This window comes from Paroedura picta, chromosome 13 (assembly GCF_049243985.1).
Source record: "Paroedura picta isolate Pp20150507F chromosome 13, Ppicta_v3.0, whole genome shotgun sequence".
NCBI classification, from domain to species: Eukaryota; Metazoa; Chordata; class Lepidosauria; order Squamata; family Gekkonidae; genus Paroedura; species Paroedura picta.
This window is the reverse complement of record NC_135381.1, coordinates 13,350,437-13,369,900: the sequence shown is the minus strand read 5'-3', so window position 1 is coordinate 13,369,900 and position 19,464 is coordinate 13,350,437. Positions and strand designations below refer to the sequence as shown.

The window sequence follows — 19,464 nt, the reverse complement described above, 5'->3', positions numbered from 1 at the left end:
AAAATGTTTGAAGTGAAGATTCAACTTCTTAAAGCCCTTTTTCTTTTGCAGGACAGGACTAAAATAGCAGCACACAGAATGCATTTAGGTTCAGTTCAGGGGATCAAGAGAAAAATGTCTTAATGAATGCCTCACTTGTCACACGGTAAGATATAAAAACTGACTAGTTTAAGGAAGCATTGGTTTCATTAACTCATTGCTTATAATTGGACAGAATAAGCAACATGGATAAAGGATTAAGGATAAAACACATAATACAAAAAAGGTAGCCTACAGCCTGGATCAGTATCTTGGAGCCATACAACCAGAGAAGGTTCTCTGTGAATGTATCTTCTACTTCAGAAGCTAAGCTCCAGTCTTGAAGGCCATTAAAGGAACCTTAAGAGGGTCACTGAAATGCTGATGGGTAGAGCAAGGAAACTTAATACAAACCGTATCCCTGTAGATATTTGCTGGAATAATGATGCTAAGAAAGTCTGGTAATTATCATCTCAGCAGAAAATCAATGTTGGGAAATGTGCAATTAAAAAAAAATCTCTCTCAATGAGATGCTATATATAGGAGTGGAGCATATGTCTACATCATGGATTTCTGCTCATCAATTGAAATATCAAATGGAAATCTTCTCATTGCTTGGCATTCATTTGCCAAGCAATTGATCTGTTAAACATTAGTAGAGTTACAAGATGGTCATATTCTTCTGAGCTCTGTCTACCTGGCATATTTCAACTCATGGACAAATAAGTTTTTGCAGTTCTAAAGTACAAAAAGCACCAGGGTATGCAGTTAGATTGTAAGGAAACTCACCGTGAGGCCACAGCATAAGAAATCTCAGACATAGTTTATGTTCAGAAATCAAGGTCTGATTCAGAATGCAGACAGGGAAACTTTGGGTAAAAGCTATCCTTACCCTTGAGGAGTCTGAGGTTTCACATTTTCTGAATTTTTCTTTTTAGAAGTGAAAGGCTTAATCGGAGGTCACGTAAGAACTTTTGCTCCTCTTGAAGTGCCCATTAGAACAAATGTGCAGTATCACACTGTGTAGATGCTTTCATATCATCAATCACCAACAGAACCTTTCTTTGCCCCTTGAGGTCAGGCTATAAAAACATCTTGCAGGCTCATGACCAGAAATAGCAGCTGGTATAGAATTCTCTCTCTTTCCAAGACTACCTATTTGTGCTCCTATTTAAAAGGCTTTGTGGAAAACCAAGCGGTCTGGTTGGGGTCCCTTTCTCCATGCAACAACGTGAATTGAAGGAATTTGGGAAAGCAATCCGACACAAATTTTAGGTATCATAGGCAGGGTGTGGACGACTTTCTCCCTCTTGAAGAGACAAACCTAGGCCTATTCTGCACACAATAGATAATGCACTTTCAATGCACTTTAGAAGGAGATTTTGCTGTTCTGCACAGGAAAATCTAGCTGCCAAAGCACATTGAAACTGCATTATCCTATGTATGCTGACCAGGCCCTAGGTGAGGAAAAATACTATATCTATTGATACCTTCTCATATAATAAAAGTATAAGTCTGTCATGGGTTACAATGCTACAAGCATCAGCTCAGCATCGAGCACATGTCATGGCTTGCAGATTATCAGACTAGATTAAGTTGCAATATTTTACCATCACATTTTCGAACTGATCAAGCATTGCTTCCACAGGCGCAGATTCTGTGCCGGTCCAGAATGACAGAGCTTACCGTCAGCGCTTGAATCTCCTCTTCTGCCTCAGCTGTAGTTTCCTCCAGCTCAGTTTTTGCTTCCCGGAGCTGACTTTCCAGGGCCGCACGTGCTGCCTGCAGCCCTGAAATCTGAGATTCCCTCTCCTGGAGGGTGAGCTGCAATTCTGTGAGCTGTCGTTTCAGTTCCAATTTTTGCTCTTCATGTTCCAGGCTAACCTGAAGAGTTAAGTACAGCGTTGATACCTGTTGTACTTCACAACAGCAAACTTGCTAAAGAGTGTAATTCTAGAAAAGCATCCCAACGCAGTGCCACATGGCCAGGATGGCACAGCTTCTTTAATGAAGTCCGGGAAATATACAAAAGGTGAAGATAATGACTTTAGGTTAGAACTGGCTTTTTGTATCAATCTAAGACATCAGGTGAGAAAAGGAATTCCAGCTATAATTCTGTGGCAATAGAAATCCATTATAACATTAAGGCCAAAAAATCAAGGAAATGCTAACCTAAGCAGGCTTCACGCATGGTTAGTGCCTCAGTTCTGACTGCAACTGAAGATTGTAAAAGAAACACAGGTCCACAAAACTTTCCTACACTGGGTGCCACTGAGCCTCACAAACTATAGCCTTGGATCATATTCAGTTCTCATCAGGCAAGTAAGAGAAGGAAATGTATTTTCTTCCAGTTGATTTATGGATTCGTATTTTTCCATAAATACAGGGAGCCTCCCAAATTCTACAATCTCCTGATTTGTGCTCCCAATTATGTGGCATTTAAGATTGACACTTTACTTTGATCTCCCTGGTGTACTGATAAACAGTGTGACTAAGAGTACAATAGCAAAGTAGCCAAAGCCGTTTCAAGGAGGTATAAGACATCACTTCAAATAGTCTCCCAGGATTCTCCCATGGCCAGGACAGCCCTATGCTGCACCTGTGGATACTTATTCATAGCCCTTAGACATTCGAGGCAGCTTTATTTTCATGCAAGCAACCCAGGTAGCCCAGCCCAGCTTGTCACATCTTGGGAACGAAGAAATCTTAGCTCCAGTCAATACTTGAACGGGAGATCACCATGGAAATCTAAGATTGCTATACAGAGGAAGACTCAGGTGGGTAGCTATGTTGATCTGAAGCAGCAGAACAGTTTAAATGCAGTGGCACCTTAAAGACCAAAGTTTTGTCCTTGGTATAAGCTTTCATGTACCCACAGATATCTGAAGGAGTAGGCATGCACACAAAAGCTTATTCCCAGAATAAAATTTTGTTGGTCTTAAAGGTGCCACTGGCTTCAAAACGTTATACAGAGGAAGGTAACGGCAAACCACCTCTGCTCCCCTCTTGCCTGGAACGCCCCATGGAAGGGGTCACCACAAGTTGGTTGCCACTCAGTGGTATATTTTTCTTATCCTCCTGTGCTTAGGTCTTCAAACCCCTGGTCAGAACCCTCCAGCTGGGTTGCGAGCCCTTATAGCGTTGCCTTTTTTTCTGAGTTCTGGAAGGGCCAGCCGCATAAAGAACAACCGGCTCATATCGCCTGCCATTATTTGCATGCTTGCCTGGAAAAGCTGCTATGGAATAATGAGACAAGGTCATTCAGTGAGGGAGAGAACTCCTGCATGGCTTGTTCCTCATTACATTACACCTCTTAGGGTACCTCCTTGCTCTGGAAAGTTTGAAGGACGCTGGCCTGGAAGATCACACTAGAGAACCTTAGGGCCACCACTCTGCTGGTGCTGAGCAGCTGTATCAGGGGTAGTCAAACTGCAGCCCTCCAGATGTCCACAGACTACAATTCCCATGAGCCCTTGCCAGCAAATGCTGGCAGGTTTAGATGTATTATTTATATGGGTCAATTAACCAAATAAACATACTGACTGAAATGCTGGCAGGGGCTCATGGGAATTGTAGTCCACGGACATCTGGAGGGCCGCAGTCTGACTACCTCTGTGTTAAATACCTTTAGCAGTAGCTGCAGAAACAGTAACAGTGGCAAGTATTAAAGCAAGCCATACCTCTCGCAACCTAGTTTCCAGTTCCAATAAGCGTGTCTTGTCAGTGTGATCCTGGAGGCTGATTTTTTCCAACTGTTCTTCCAGTTTACTGTTCTGGGCCTCTAACTTTCCAGCTTGAGTTTCTAAATAAAACTTCTGTTGTCTGAGCTCAGAGATCATTTCTTCTTGGGCTTTCCTGAGAGGGAGGAGAAAGATGTATTCCAGTCCTAGCCAAAAGCCCAGTATTTTCACTGGGATGGAACGCAAAAGGGGGTCACCCTCAAGCCAGGAACTGTTGTTCTGTACATGCTTATTGGACAGCTTTCCCCCAAATCATCACAAAATAATTTTGTGATTAATGAAAATTAGTCAATTTTACAAGCAGGCTTTACCATAAGGAGCTAATTGACAATTTAAAAATGTTGCTCTCTCACTCAGTTTGAGAGGAACAGAATTTGCCTTGTTTAATCTCTCTAACAGATGAAGTCGCTAATCTCCAGCAACCCGAGGCCCCTGAAGTCAGAACATTAATGTCTACACGGCTTCCTGCAGAAAATACCCCTAATTGCCTTGATCCTGTAAACATAAAGCAGATTAAGGAGCATCAGTAGCACAGCGCCTTTTCCACTCTGGTGTGACTGAAATTTACATTGGCAGCCACCTTAACCAGTACTTGCTGGTTACCTGGTTGAGAAGGAACTCCGATTTGAATTAACCAGCATTAAGGCAAGTGGCCATATGAGCATTAACCATAGTACCAACTAGCAAGGAGAATTTGTAGGGAGTTACAGCTTATTCTCACACTTAAGAGACCAGTAGAATTGCAGTAGCACTGGACCCATTAACACTTCTGAAAACCAAACACACTGTATGAATCAGAGAATCACAGAGTTGGAAGGGGGTCAAATACAGGCCATCTAGTCAAACCCCCTGCTCAACGCAGGATCAGCCCAAAGCGTCCAGGATAAGTATCTGTCCAGATGCCGCTTAAACAACAGTGAAGGCAAGCTCACCACTTCCTTGGGCAGCCTATGGTTCAAAACAAGTTATACCAGCTTGTCTTCCTTTCCCATCCCATATAACCAGAAGTCCTTGGATCATATCCCATTGTATTCAGAATATCTATTCTCTCCCAACTCAGTCTAGAATTATGCATATACAGGAACTTGTTCCAATCCTCATTTCCCCCTTCAAATAGGGCCATGGGAACCTAAAACTTCAGCACTCCCCTTCCCAAAAAAACCCACAAACACACCTGCAAACGAAAGTTGCCGGATGACAGTGGCACAGAAGAAGGTGACACTCTACCAACTTGAGAAAGCATCCGAGGGCAAAGGAACAACGCGAGCTTGCAATTTGTATTAGGGAAGTAGCCGGTCACACATAAGACAACAAGCTCGTGCCAAGTATGTCTTTATTAAAAGGACTTCCTTTACTATATCAGTATCAGAAAATCAACGCTTCTCCCAAGCACGGTAAACCAAACAACAGGTTAAGAGCTGTACTCACATGTTCCTCTGTGTAAATAGGCTGCTATTGGCGGCAAGCTTATTTGCTTCAGACAACTCCACTATTCTCTGCTCCAGAGACCTAATCTTTGAATCCATAGCATTGATCATCTGAAAGAAAGACATCTTTTATTAATACTGTACAACGGTAGCATCCAAAATGTTTCGGGGACTCCTGAGCCTCTTTGGAAGCTTATCAGAGGATCTATAATGAGGCGAACGGTGACAGACAAGTTTCATTGAAAGACAGCTCGACTAATGCTTTCGATCTTCTCTGAAATGCACAGATGAGGAGGAGGGACAGGTCCTGTGGTGGGCTGGGCACATTTCCAGCTAGGAAACAATGATGTGGAAGACCTAGAAGCTAACCCACCCTCCTTCAATAAACCTCTTTAACAAATGGCAGACAAAACTCAGCTTTTCTGTGACACAAAGAGAACTTTAAAGTCAGAGGCAATATGGCTGGCAACAAGAACCCAGTGGGACGGGGATTGGGGAACTACTAAAAAAGAAGCATCCCAAATGGGCTTTTAGTCTGATCCAGCAGGGTGTTTCTTACTGAGGACAGTCTACCTGCACTATGTAAAGGAGCTATAACTTGCAGAACAGGACAGACTTGCCAAGCTGGTGCAAATCATTACTGTGTACTATCAACATCAACATCTGTGGATATAATTCTGATCCATTTGGCTATCCCAAATGAACCCAACTTGTTGGATGTCAAATGGCAATTCACATACTGCTTTCTGCTCTGAAAGAATTTTGCATTTTTCATGGGCTTCCTCTTCATGTTTCCTCAGCACGTTCTCTAGTGCCTCTTTGTCTGCCAAATCTTTTTTCATCTGATTGTCCAACACCTAAAGAAAACAAACAATATTTCTCACCTCATAACCTATTTCCATTCATCATGAAGCAACGTCAGTAAAGGATACCGTTCTATGGCAAAACTAACCCAAACGTATTGACACCAATGGTGGAAAACTGATGAGAGGAAGGTACCATAAGGGGGGCTTGAACAGATGGTTTGCATGCAGCAACTCAATCCTTGTCATTACCAGTTAAAGCACTGCTTGTTGTTACATGACCGTGCCAGTCAGCTGAGGTCCTTCCACCAAGGCGATTCTGTTGCACACTGCCAAGTGACACTGGGTGGTTACCAGAAGCCTCAACTGTTGGCAAGGTGGGATACTAATTTCTTAAGCTATCTCAAGCTGCAGGGCTGAAAAAGACCTTGGAGAGCTGCTGCCTGCCAGATATATGTTACAAGTTAAATATATATTACAAGTCGATGGGGGGGTCAATCATTCCCTCAGATATATATAATATTAGACTAATTTGTAATTTTTAGAATTTTTAAGAATCTTATTGTATGGGGATTTTATCAATATATTAGACTAATTTGTAAGTTTTAGAATTTTTAAGAATCTTATTGTATAGGGATTTTATCTATATTGGTAAGCTGTCCCGGGATATTTTTGGAGAGGGGCAGAGTAGAAACCTAACAAATAAAAATAGGCATAGGTTCAGGTGCAACAGCTAAACAGAGGTGAACAAGCTTGGAGGATCATCATTCTTCTTCCTCCTATGCAGGCAGATAATCAGACATTTTTGTGTTGATAAGCCACGGTTTGTCGTTTCATCTGAACTGGCCAACGATAGGGAATGCTTGCCCAGGAAACAAAGATTCTGAAACACAGTCCATTCTCAGTTTGCAATGCTGGTTTATAAGAAAAGTCCAAACCACAGCTTGGTGGTTCAGATACAACAACTATGGTTTACTACCAATCTCTAATGAGCTGGCCAAGTGCCAAGGGAGAAGGGCATGTAAGAGCTCTAGGATCCCTCAGGCATGTTCATACAGAGGCAAACCACGGTTTGTCATTATAGTCAAGTGGGTCATAAAGTCAGCAAGTGATTTTATAATACAAAAAAAATTATATTTATTCACAAGCTGAAGGGGAAGTACTTGTCTGACTACAATAGGATAATGCAGACGTTGAAGTCTAACTACTGAGTATTCTTCCCTTGTAAAAGCCAGATCCCATTTCTCTTCATTAAACTTCACTGCTTGTCAAGTGTGTGTCAACTTGTCCCACAGATAATTTATATCCCCTATCTGACAAATCTCTCTTCCTTTCACTGCCTTACTGCGAGATAGGTCACAATGCTCCTTATGCTTTATTCTCCAACTATTCATTCATTCTCTTCATGACAACTTTCTTTTCCTAATGAGCTTTAAAAAAATCCTGACTCATGGATTAGAACACAGGGTTTTATCTTTTCCCCCTCATAGGCCCATTGAATAACTTCACATTCCAAGATGCCAATTTTATGTAATTTCAGATCTTCAAGATGGATCCCAGTTTAGATGGAAAAGTGACAGGATACGCTTTGATTCAACAGGACATGCTACTGCTCTGAGAAATTGGATTTGGTTCAAGAAAACATGCCGTTTCTTTTCCTTTGCTTTCCTTTCTAAGCCTTATTCTCACTCTACACCAGTGGGTCTCAAGGTGGGGGTTGTGACCCCTTGGGGGATCATTTTGCCCTTTCCCAGGGGTCGCGGTGGTGGCATGGCACTAGCCTCCTCCGCGCTACCTCAGAGCTGCATGGAGGAGGCCAGTACCGCAAGTGAGCAGGAGTGGCAGCAGCATGGCGCTGGCCTACTCTGTGCTGCCTCGGAGATCACCAAGGCTGCGAGGAGGCCACGGAGAGCGCTGCGGAAAGTAGGAGCTATGGTGGTGCGTGCATGCATGTGTGCATGAGCCGCCACCGCCATCCCTGTAGGGGCCACAGAATTAGGGCAGTTGAGAACCGCTGCTCTAAACCATATTCTTCTCCTCACTGCAATCCACATCCCAAATGGGAAAAAAACGAGCCTTCACTTTCATCCAAAAAACAGACACGATTTATCAATTGCATCAGAACTTAGCACTTTTTTTTTTTTTATCGCTCTAACCTCTAAAAAAATGTTACATCATATTTATCTCCAAAATGACACCTCAGCAGTGGAGAAAAACTCAAGATAATCAAAAAGCAAACTAAAGATTTATCCAGAGGGCTATGAATCTTTCACATCTAAAGATAAAAGACATCTTTACTTTGATCCTTTCTTCATACATCTGCTCTTTCTGCTTCAGGTGCAACTCTAGGTGCTGTGCTGCAAGCTGTGCCTCTCGATGCTTCTCCTCTAGCTCCTAGATGCAAAAAAGATGTAAACAATATCTAAGAATAAGGAAGAGGAGAATGCAAAAAAATAGACAAAAGCAGCTATGAAATACATACACATATTACCATTTAGCAGCAAATACTGCCTGGATCATTAGTTGTAAACAGTAAAATGCAAAGTTCCCCAAGCATAATGTTATCTGAGATTACATAGAAAGCCGATTTTCTGTGCCAGGACCAAGAAGTAGATGTAAATGATGTCACACAGCCTTCCTTCTCAGAGGGCAACGTAGCAAACTTCACCAAGCTATTGTTTAGAAGCAATTCTACTGTGAACATAGTACAGTCCATTTGAGGGTTTGGATCAGTCTGGGTGCCTGAAAACTCTCCCCTAGTAAGCAAGCATACATCCATTTTTTGCAAGTCAACGTTCCTGGACCATCGCAAAGAAGCTACCGCTGGCTCCTGTAGAAACCACTTGTTAATAGTTTGGGCAGCCACTGTAGTGCCAAGAACCCAACTGTCACCTACGCGTACACCAGGGAGCCTTCCATAACATCAAGGAGAGGCTATTTGGAAATGACAGACTCAGAGACACACATAAATCACTAGACAGATTATTCTGCAGCAGCTCCTACTCATCTGCCCCTGCCTCTGTTACCATAGCCACTTGCAGCATACACCTACACTCCCTAAAAGCCCAGACAATGCATACTTGGTGATTCTCTCTTCCAGCATTACTCAAGAAGGATTCATCTTTCTTTTAGATAAATAAATTGCTGATTTCTTCAGTAACTGGATATCACTGCCCCCCCCCCCAATAAAAGCATAACTACTTGGTGCATTTTGAACCCATTCAGAAAGCACAGGACAATCTAACATTTTCCTGGGCGTCTCCATTTTATTCTCACAGCTCCTGCCCCCCCCCCCACATACACACACCATGAGTTAGCTTAGGTTGAGAAAGAATGACTGGCCCAAGGTCAACTAGTAAGTGTACATGGAAGAACAGGGATTTTAACCTAGGTCTTGCAGATTCTAGTCCGACACTCTAACTTGTACACTGTATTGGCTCTCCTACGAATGGGAAAGCTTCACGACAATGTAAAAGCAGTCAGGCTGGACCAAGTAAATGGTCCAGCTAGTTTAGCAAACTGTTTCAGTAGCCACATGTCAGCCAGATGTCCCAGGATGTCTACACTTACCTTAATGCATCAGTGGCCATACTATGGCTCTATGAACTACAAATCCCATGAGTCCCTGCCAGTATGTGCTGATCATCACTTTGGGGTCGAGAGGTGGATTTCCTCCAGGGCCAGGAATTCTGTGTTTTTTTGCGGGGGGGGGGAGGGCTTCATCTGGGCATGGAATTGGGGTCACTGTGGGTGGGTAGGTAATTGTGAATTCCCTGCATTCTGCAGGGGGTTGGACTAGATGACCCTGGAGATCCCTTCCAGCTCTATGATTGTGTGAGCTGGAGAGCCGCAATTTGGCCCCCGTTGCCTTAATGTCTCTGCAATTCCCCTGCATCACACACCAAAAGAAACCCCACCAAAACCACTCAGGGCTCAGGGCTCAGCAGAATACTTCTATCAAGAATTGATAGACAGTTACTGTTTCCTCACATATCTAGAACTATAAGAATCTGCATGGTTGTCTACCCATCTTGGCTACCCATCTTGTCAGAATCTTATCGAATCACATGGGTTAGGAAGTAGTATCCAACCCCAGTTTATTGATGCAAAAAAAGCAATTTTAAAAACTGCACCTGTTCAGCCTAAGCCATTTGTATGAGGACTTACTGTCACAAGAATGGGAGGGAAGGCAGCATGGTATAGCTCAATCCATCAGATCTGAGAAGCTAAGCAGGATCTGTACTTGGAGGGCAGACCACCAAGGAAGACTCTGCAGAGAAAGAAGACTCTGCAAACCACCTCTGCATCTCACTTGCCTTGAGAGCCCCTTAAAGGAGCAGTTACTCTATAGCATAGCACATTCTATTCCTTTCTAGCCCCACTCCATAGTCAACCTTAGCAGCTGAAGGTGACAAACATTTACTTTAGTAGAACAGATATAGTAATAAAGTGGTAGTCATTCTGCACTTCATGGAGAGTCACATTTGCTTGCATATCCCTGATACTTTAGGGAGGCTTGCAGCTTTTCCATTCATCTGACAACAGATGTTTCAGTATGGGAACTTCTACCAAGCACAAGACCCACCAGGCAATGGGTCTTACCCACATTCCTGAAACATGGGGCATGTGGCACACAGGGCAGCAAAACTCAGAAACACACAGATGGCAAGCCACTGTGTATCACTATCCTAACAGATGTGATGCCCAGACAGAGGTGCCTCTGCATATCCCAGTGTCTTCAGATATGTTTGTTCTCCCAAACTTGAGAAACAGACGCTCATTCCTCATCTGGGCTACTAAATAAATTACTGTAAAGCCAGGAAGGTATTTCCATCTATATTGCAGAAAAGATGCACAGGAAAAAACAGATCTCTAACAAATATCTTTGAAGATTTAAGATGACTAATTGTGCCCTTCTTCAACACAGAAGATGCAGCAGACTTCAGAACACAGACACGGTTGCCAAGACTTCCCAAGCTGGGCTCTGCAGATTTTATTGTCACAAAACTCAAGCACATGATGGGGAAGGAATTTACGAAACATGCTTTGTTTGATCTGAAAAGCTTCTGTTGAAGCAACTGGAATTTTAATCTCTCTAGCATGGCAAGCAGTAGCACAATAACACATTTGAATGATGTAGCAAGGAAGGGTTCCCCACAAAAGCCACCCCAGGCTGTAAAGGAATCCTGTCTAATCACAAGGAACTTCTTTTATATGGAGAATTATTCTGTCATGTGAACAGCTTGCAGTTTGAAGTGGTATAGCTAAGACACAGGTCTGACGAAGGGTGCTTGCACTCGAAAGCTCACGCCTTGAATAAATCTTTGCTGGTCGTAAAGGTGCTCCTGGACTCTGGTTTTATTGTGCTACTTCAGACCAACACGGGTACTCATTTGACTCTAAGATACAGGTTGGACACTTTGGTGAGACTTGACTAAATTGAAAGTGGCAAAAATCATCTGGGATTTATATAATAAAAACACAGATCTCCGATTATGTGTCAGCCAGAAGGAACAAGAAGGGAGGATGGCCTCTGAAGCTTCTTTGGCAGCACCAGCTGTGAGTTACTCATACAAGAACGTCCAAAGCCCGAATATTACAGGCTTTCATGCATATGTGATTTGCTTTCAACCACTACTGAGAAGGAAGGGAGGCTGGACACTTCCAGCAACTGAGTCATCTACATCAGTACAAAGGCCTAAAAAAACTGGATGACCAAACTCCAAAATCCAAGTATGCAGTTACCTGCATGATGTTCTTCTGGCAGTTTTCACCTCTTTCCAGTTGTAAACATTGAGCATCTGAAGTAATTTTTTTGTATTTAACACTTCCCACCATGACTTATGGAGTCAATGCTTCCTCCCACCACCGCACTCCAATCTTGGAACCTACAATTTATTTATTTTTTAGATCACTACCCACCAGAATTTTATCTGCCATCTGCTGGATCTGTTGCGATTTAGTCTGGATGTCTTCCTTTAGTCGGTTCTCTCTACGTTCCACGGTCTCTAAACGCTTCACTTGGTTCTCCAGAGAATGGCGCCTTTCCTGCCCAACAACCAGGAAAGTATAATTGAGGTTAGCCAGGTCAGAACATTCACATAAATATTGGTCGCGGTTCAGACACTTCAAAAATACCTTCCCGGAACGCACAACTCTGCTGAAGTCTGATAAACAAAGTTTTTGAATACAGGCCTCTAAAGCAAACCTTGTGTAGTCAAACATCAAAAGCAATCAACAGGGTGTTCTTTTAAAACTATTTTTTCATTTAACAAAAGTGAGATTATTCAAATGTTCCGAAAGTTAACATTTCGCTAACCTCTGCTTCAAGCAATTTCTTTTTCATGCTTTCATTAGAGTCTTCACGATTCTGCAGTTTCTCCAGCTCCTTCTCTGCTCTCTCTTTTGCTTGGCGTATATTCTGAAGGAGCTCAGTGGCCTCCGAGCTGGCTTTCATAGCCTTAAATAAAGAACAGTCATTTTATCGGTGTATGGCAGGAAGCAGCAACAGCAATTCATAGTCTCACTTCTATTTGTTGTAGAAGGTACAAAACAAAGTACACATCTTGTTTGTTTGGCTAGCTGACTGCTTTATTTATTGTATAATATAATGTTTTTATTGTTGAATTTACTGATTTTTTTTAAACACTGTATTATGCATTTGTAAGCTCTCTTGATCCTGGGAAAGACCAAACCCAAAGTATTCCAGGGCAATTAAAATCTAAGCTGCAGCTTTACTTTCCAGTTACCAAGATGCACCCACCCCCTGTTTCCAAAGAAGAAGAAATTGGGTAGTGCGGTCTTTTCTAAATCTCAGCTTCCATATTTACATGGAAAGTCTAGCCATTAAAAACAATAATCTGTTACTATAAAGGTGCTGCAACTGGACTCAAACTTTATTCTGCTGCTTCAGATCAACATGGCCATCCACCTGAATCTATTACCATCATAATGGCACCCTGGAAGTTTTACGAAGTGCAAGTTTTATTAAGTCCAAATTTAGTCATTATTGCTAAGCCCAGACCTAGGTTATTCATGTTTAGGAGCTGGAACTAAGAGGTTTCACAATACCCAGTTCTAGAATAAACATACGCCATTATTCGCAAGTTATAATTTGGCACCCACCCCATTCATGAAAACTACATCCAAATTAAGCTGCCACAATCTGCTGCTGCCTCAGCATTCGATGTATTTTTGCAATGCACAGCCCTCAATGCTGAAAAGCCCACACCTGTGCAGTATGCCTGATCTGCCGTTTAAAATTAAATTTCTATTGAATATTCCAATTCTGGCTCAGCTTCATTTTTAAAAATAAACATGGATGACATGTTGTGAAGAGGAGATAACACTGAGATCATCACGATTTCAGATTCCAGCCCCCCCACCATTCTCTCTTTCCTATCCACAGTACTATGACTAATTCTGTTTTGGAACATGAAACACTGTTCCTCCCCTCCTCTGCATTACGACTTGAAAGAAAGTCTATGAAGGAGATGTATATATGCAATTTATACATCTCTTAACTTTTAACCCCAAACCAAAACAACAGATTTTCATAACCATTCATGACCAAACTTTACCTTTGTCAGCTTCTCCTGTAGCTCCTGGATTTTGACCTGTTGCTCTGCATTGCTCTACAACAGGAATTAACAGAAGAAAGCAAAAAAATGGGAATGATGAGGCAGATTTAATTGGATGCTTCTTCCCAGTGAAGGTTTCCTCCTTCAGGTCCATGTCAGCCTAATGATTAAGCAGCCCTCCATTCTCTCACACTCTCTTCTAGAGTAGATCAATGTTTCCTAACCAGACTCTCTCAACTCAGATTCGTAAAACAGTTTTATTTTCTCTGTGCATGAGTGAATACTGTCCTTTATGTGAGTCAGCTCTACAGTGTTACTGCATTGGGGTGCAGGGGGAGGGAGAATCCCAGGGACAATGAATGAGATATCCAAGAGATGATGGAATTTCCCCTTCCCTAGTCAGATTCACAGTTCAGAGGAGTAGTTGGGCCTTCACATTTCTTCTGGAGGCACAAGGAGCATTGATAGTTGGAGAACGATTTCATAGACCAGCTGTGGACTATTCTGGCAGAAAGGAGGTTCTCACTGCTTTTGTCAGCCTGGCATTTTAATGGGTTGGGAGTTTTTCATGCTGTCATTCTTATTGTTAATATGGTTTTATATGGAGTCAGCTGCAACATTTTGTGGACTGCCGTGAATGGGACAAAAAGCAGATAATTAATTTGATCTATACTATGACATGTTGAATTGCAGTAGCGAGGAGGACAGGCAGAACTCATGCCACAAAAGCCAAAACAGGCAGAGAACTCTTCCTGTCAAAACTGCACTTTGCTGCTTGTTCAATGTAAGGCCCATAGACAGAGTGACAGTCCAAAATCACAGGCAAACACCAATTTATTTTAGTTTCTTGCTGTCCTGTTGTTAACTTGCTCCTAGCAAAAGGTTCTTGTCCTTATATGGTTAGGGCTCCTGGCACCTTTAAAAACTGCATGACTAGATACTGATACAGCTTTTCTCATCACCAACTCTGCATACTTGGAAATAGCTACTAGGGGAATGCAACTTTACCACACAAAACGGTATTTTTCAAGCTCAGGCATACTGAACCTGAAAAATATGGCTATTTCCCAATATTCCAAACTCTCAATACCAGTATGGTATTCAGATTCAGTAAATATTTGGAAATACTGAATGATGTCAGTTCCATTATAGCTTAGAGGAGCCATTATAGTCAATCTGATGCTTGGGGGGGAGTGGGGCTGTTTTTTGAGGGGCAAAGGCACCACATTTGCATCTGTGAAGTCGCAGCCTGGAGTGAACTCTGAGTCCAAAGGAATCTCAAGGGATCTCAGTCCCTTTAAATGCCCTCTGCAAGTTGATGGTTCTTGGGCTATCCAGCAGTCCCAAAAAATCCCAAATATTTTCAGGATTTTGGGGCTCAGCCATTTCAGTAGCTGGAAAAAACGGGCAAAATTATATAATCCAGCAAAATTAATGTCCTAAAAATACCAATGAAGTTTTTTGGGAGGTTATTTTCCTAGCTCAGATTAGTCGAATTCACACCAAATAGTTGCAGCAATTCCATTTCTGGCTCTACTTCGTCTTCTTGTCCCTCTGCCCTCCACTCTCTACCCAAGCCCTTCTCTCAGGTCCCCATTTCTCTGACCTTTTAAATCCTCAATGCGACTAATTAGTCTACATAGCTTCTCTTATTGCCAAACCTGTTAGAGGATTTGAGGATTTTCCTGACAACTTGTGAATATGTAGCACTTTCGCTCACAATGTCTGAAATGCCATGAACATTCTAAGACTGGCACTTGTACTTAAGTAATACAAAGTTTGTGATTATTTCATGACACTGAATCAGCTCAGTCAACAGAAGCCAGAAGTGTTTTTTTACTATTCCAGTGAATGAATGCCTAGATTTTCTCACAATACCTTAAATTTGGAAGTTGCAATAACATGGATTGCCTCTGCTTTAAAGTCAAAATTAGCAGGTAAACAAACTGGTCATTTTGCGGTTTTCTGCAAAAAGAGAATGACATAAAGAAAACAGTACCTTTTCCAGTTTGGAATACAGCTCTCCTACTTCAGTTTTGCCTTGATCTTTGACCTTTAATATAAGGATTGAACAAAACATACTATTCAGTAATAGGACTCAGGCAGGGAAGTATAAATAGTCTCCCAGTTTAAAAGATGTCCCAATTTATTTTCCAAATAAGCATTAAAATAATTATTTTCAATGGGCCACAAAGTGCTTTTTAAATTAGCATTCAAAACAAATTAACGAGTTCCTTGCTAACCATCTATAAAGCTTGTCAGTATATCCATATTTAAGTTAAACTTATTAACAAAGACTGGTTAGGAGTGGTTAGGATGAATTTGTTTCCTCTGTAAAACACATGAACATCTGGCATAAAGGCATATGTTCTAATTAACTCGTAGGAGAAAGAAATAAGCAGGCCAAGAAATCTGCTTGGCCACAAAAGGGAATTCCAGAATAGCATCAAATGGCTTTGCCAAATTTATTCAGCTGACACTAAGAAATTCTACCACACAAATATATTTTCTATCTTATTCTGATTCATTATGTCATTAATTACTGGGGAAGGGGAAGTAAAAAAAACATTCAAGCCATTATTTGCAATATATTGGTTGCAAAATCGGTGGAGTTGCCAAAATGAATTTCAAAGCAGAATTCTAGACCTCTGACCTTAACTACTTTCTGGAGCCTGTTGTGACATTCCGTTGCTTTACGTTTGAAATCTTCAGCAGCCAATCGAGACTCTCTCAACTCAGATTCATAAAGATCACTCCGTCTACGAGCTGAAATAAGATCCTCTTCTAACTGATTCATCATCAACCTCATCTCTTCTACCTGGGCTTGATATTCCTGTAGAAATAAAGGGTAGTTATGTGGTTCGGAAAGTACAAAAGGAAAAAGCCACCAGCTTCATAAGGGAAACTGCGTACATTTTTCTGTATGCAGAAAGCCTTCTGTTAGTTTTTTCAACACAGAGATTACTATTAAAATCTTTTGCTTTAAAAAACCATACAGAAAACACTAAGACCTTTTACACTGAGTGAATATCCTGGATTTATTCCTAGGAACGTGAAGACTGCCAACTGCAAGCAAGGACCATCTATCACCAGCAGGGGTGTGTAATTTTTTTTTGACATGTTTCGGTTCAGGTCTATTGGACTTGGAAAAAAATTCTGTATTTATATTAAAACATCCCAATACTGATAATAGTATTTGGATCTAGGATTTTCTGGAAAACCTGGATTTTTCAGGTCCAAGAAGAAAATACTGGATTCTTTTTTTAAACCAGCCAACCCTAGGGCTAGCTTGACTTCTCCTGCAATCTGGTTTAAATAGCACCATAGGAGAAGCCAGGTCCAGGATCTGAATGCCATGGGAAGATTTTGGGATGGCTCTCCTGCAGCCCAGTTTAAACTGCGTTGTGGAAAGAGCCAGACTCAGCATCTGGGTGCCTGGAGATCGCTCCCCAAGGCACACAGATCCTGGCTGGGACAGCTTCTCCTGCAGCCTGGTTTCAACAGTGCTGCAGAAAGAGCAAGACTCAGTATCTTTGTGCCTTGAGATTGCTCCCCGAGGCACGTAGATCCTGGCTGGGATGGCTTCTCCTGCAGCCTGGTTTAAACTAGGCTGCCCAAGAAGCCAGCTCCAAGCCAAGCTGGCAGGATCAGACTGCTCCATCCTGGCACAGCTGATCCTGATCCTCAAGCTGGCTGCTGCAGTTCCTCTAAACTTTAAAGGGACCAACAGAAGCCTGACAAACAGCTAAAAGGCTCTCCTCTGTTTTCAGATGTACTGGTAATCCCTGAATATATCTGGGATTTTTTCAGGAATTTTTGTCTGGTTTTCCGGAGAAAACTCGGATACATTTGGGATGCTGAAATATACATGAAAAATACCAATAATGTTTTTTTCCCCTGGATATATTTTGGGCTCCTAATCACCAGCCGTTCTGCTCCTCAGCAATAGTCACACATACCTGCTCTTTGATTTCTTGCAGCTTCCTGCTCTGCTCTCGGATATCATGAAGAAGCTGCAGTGCCTTGTCATCCTCTTGAGATACTTCCATCCGAGCCTGCTCCAGACTTCGCTTTAAACTCTGAAAAGTGCAATGTTTAATACATAGACCACTTTGCATAAAGCTGTACCAAGGAAAATACTTTCAGCTAGGGATGAAACAAACAGCAAACTTGCAATCCCTTAGAAGCTCGCAGACTTCTGCAGTCTCATTCACAGCAGCAGCAGCCAGCTCTCACCACAGAGTGCAGTTTTAAAAGCTACCTGAAAGAGAACACCTACAAAAGTACTATCTCCCCCGTGCTCATTGGAGATTGACCATAGCTCAGCAGCTGAACATATGTTCTACATGTACAAGATCCATAATTTATTACTGGTCACCTCCAGCTGTACCAGGCAAAGACTTCTGCTCAAAACACTGGAAAGACTATAGCCAGCCCCGAGAAGACAGCATTGAGCTATGTAAACTGAAGGTATGAAACTGTGAGTTAATGCAGGTGTTAATGCAGTACATTAACAGTTAATGTCCACAGGTGTTAATGCATTACTAGCAACATGGTCCATATAAATTACACACACACTTATCACTGCCACAGCCAAAGTATTGCTTGTAAGTAATTGCTACCTTGCTTTGGATTCAGCCAGGAAGAAATCCCCAAATGTTACTACTTCGAGTGCAATATCCACTGTCTTCTGCCTGCAAGACTCAAGCTGCATTTCCTTTGCCTGCTCTGTCAGGCTGTCACCTCTACCGCTAATTAATGAATTAAAACCATGTAACAGACTTACTGAGCTTTGCAAATTAACCACCCTATTTAATTAGACAGCCGTCCTTCTTTCGTTCTCTCCGCCATATGCCTCACTAACAAAACCACAGAACGCAAAGGTATTAGACCAACGGCAGTGAGTAACTGCAGGAGAACAGGTAGAGGCTCACACTGCATTCTGTGATGTAGGTAGCCAGGTCCTGTTCAAGGAGGGAGCGCTGGGTCTCGGAGGCTTTCAGTTCCACCTCCTTTTGGCTAAGTACAGCCTCCACCTCCGACACTCTGCGGTGCAAGCGCGTCATTTCCTGCTCCATCTGCAACAAACATTGAAAAGTGTAAAGTGTTTTCCAAGGTTCTATCAGCCAATAATTTCAATGTGTGACTTGGTAGGAAAAAGGTCTCTAAGAGAGACCAAGCTTTAAAATTCAAATACCATTGTTTCTGCTCCTGGGAATTCACAGTTCCTTCGCAAGGAAAGGCAGTAAGTCTAAGTCACCCCATTCATTCAAGCCGTTTGTTCACAATCAGTCATTCTTCGAACCCCAGTTAGGAAAGTAGCCACAATCATTTCTTTTCACCTGATTTTTTTTTCCAGAGATGTGTCACTTTAGCTTTATCCCAAATCCATCTTGGACCACAGGAGGGCTTTCCCCCATGTCCTTCTGATGAAGCAGAGGTCAAGTCCAGAACAGAAAGAGAAAGAACTGCACACTAAGTCCCTCAAAAAAATCAGAGAGTTTTAAATGTATTCCTGTGAGTTCTCTTTGAGCAACAGTTAGAGTGTGTTCACTGTAATCAATGAAGTGGAAACAGTTACATAAAGCAGAAACTGAAGAACTAGGAAAAGAGAGACTTTGCAGCACTCAAAATAGAACGAGAGCAGCTGATGATGAAGAAATGCCACCTGCTGGAAGCCGCCACTGTTGATGCCAGGCCAAGAAAAGATCTAGACGGAATCCAGAGTTTCCTTTTGTTAACATTAACTGAAGTAGAGTAAGGCATGGCCTAAACTCCTCTCCATTTAACTGACGAGGAAACCGCTTTGCTGAAGCTGTGAACTCAACAGCAACTTCTGGCCGGTCCTTTGGCATACACCGGTTGTCGATCCCCGGAGCAAGGAAGGAGGCCGACC

The 19,464-nt window shown here is 42.2% G+C and overlaps 1 protein-coding gene across 12 annotated transcripts in view; it reads right to left on the bottom strand.

The window, feature by feature from the left end:
- The window catches only part of CIT (citron rho-interacting serine/threonine kinase), a 100,362-nt gene that overhangs the window by 44,967 nt on the left and 35,931 nt on the right, over nt 1-19,464 (bottom strand). For 10 of the 12 annotated variants that reach the window (XM_077308905.1, XM_077308906.1, XM_077308904.1 and 7 more), the window contains exons 12-23: nt 18,503-18,646; nt 17,528-17,647; nt 16,222-16,401; nt 15,568-15,621; nt 13,569-13,622; nt 12,308-12,448; nt 11,911-12,036; nt 8,287-8,382; nt 5,926-6,042; nt 5,187-5,296; nt 3,699-3,873; nt 1,705-1,902 (exon numbers count right to left, since the gene is read on the bottom strand). In XM_077308905.1, coding sequence (XP_077165020.1) covers nt 1,705-1,902; nt 3,699-3,873; nt 5,187-5,296; nt 5,926-6,042; nt 8,287-8,382; nt 11,911-12,036; nt 12,308-12,448; nt 13,569-13,622; nt 15,568-15,621; nt 16,222-16,401; nt 17,528-17,647; nt 18,503-18,646 — 1,515 coding nt within the window. Of the gene's footprint in view, nt 1-1,704; nt 1,903-3,698; nt 3,874-5,186; nt 5,297-5,925; nt 6,043-8,286; nt 8,383-11,910; nt 12,037-12,307; nt 12,449-13,568; nt 13,623-15,567; nt 15,622-16,221; nt 16,402-17,527; nt 17,648-18,502; nt 18,647-18,765; nt 19,384-19,464 lie in introns of those variants that run through there. The other 2 variants (XM_077308915.1, XM_077308916.1) reach the window with 2 other exon arrangements.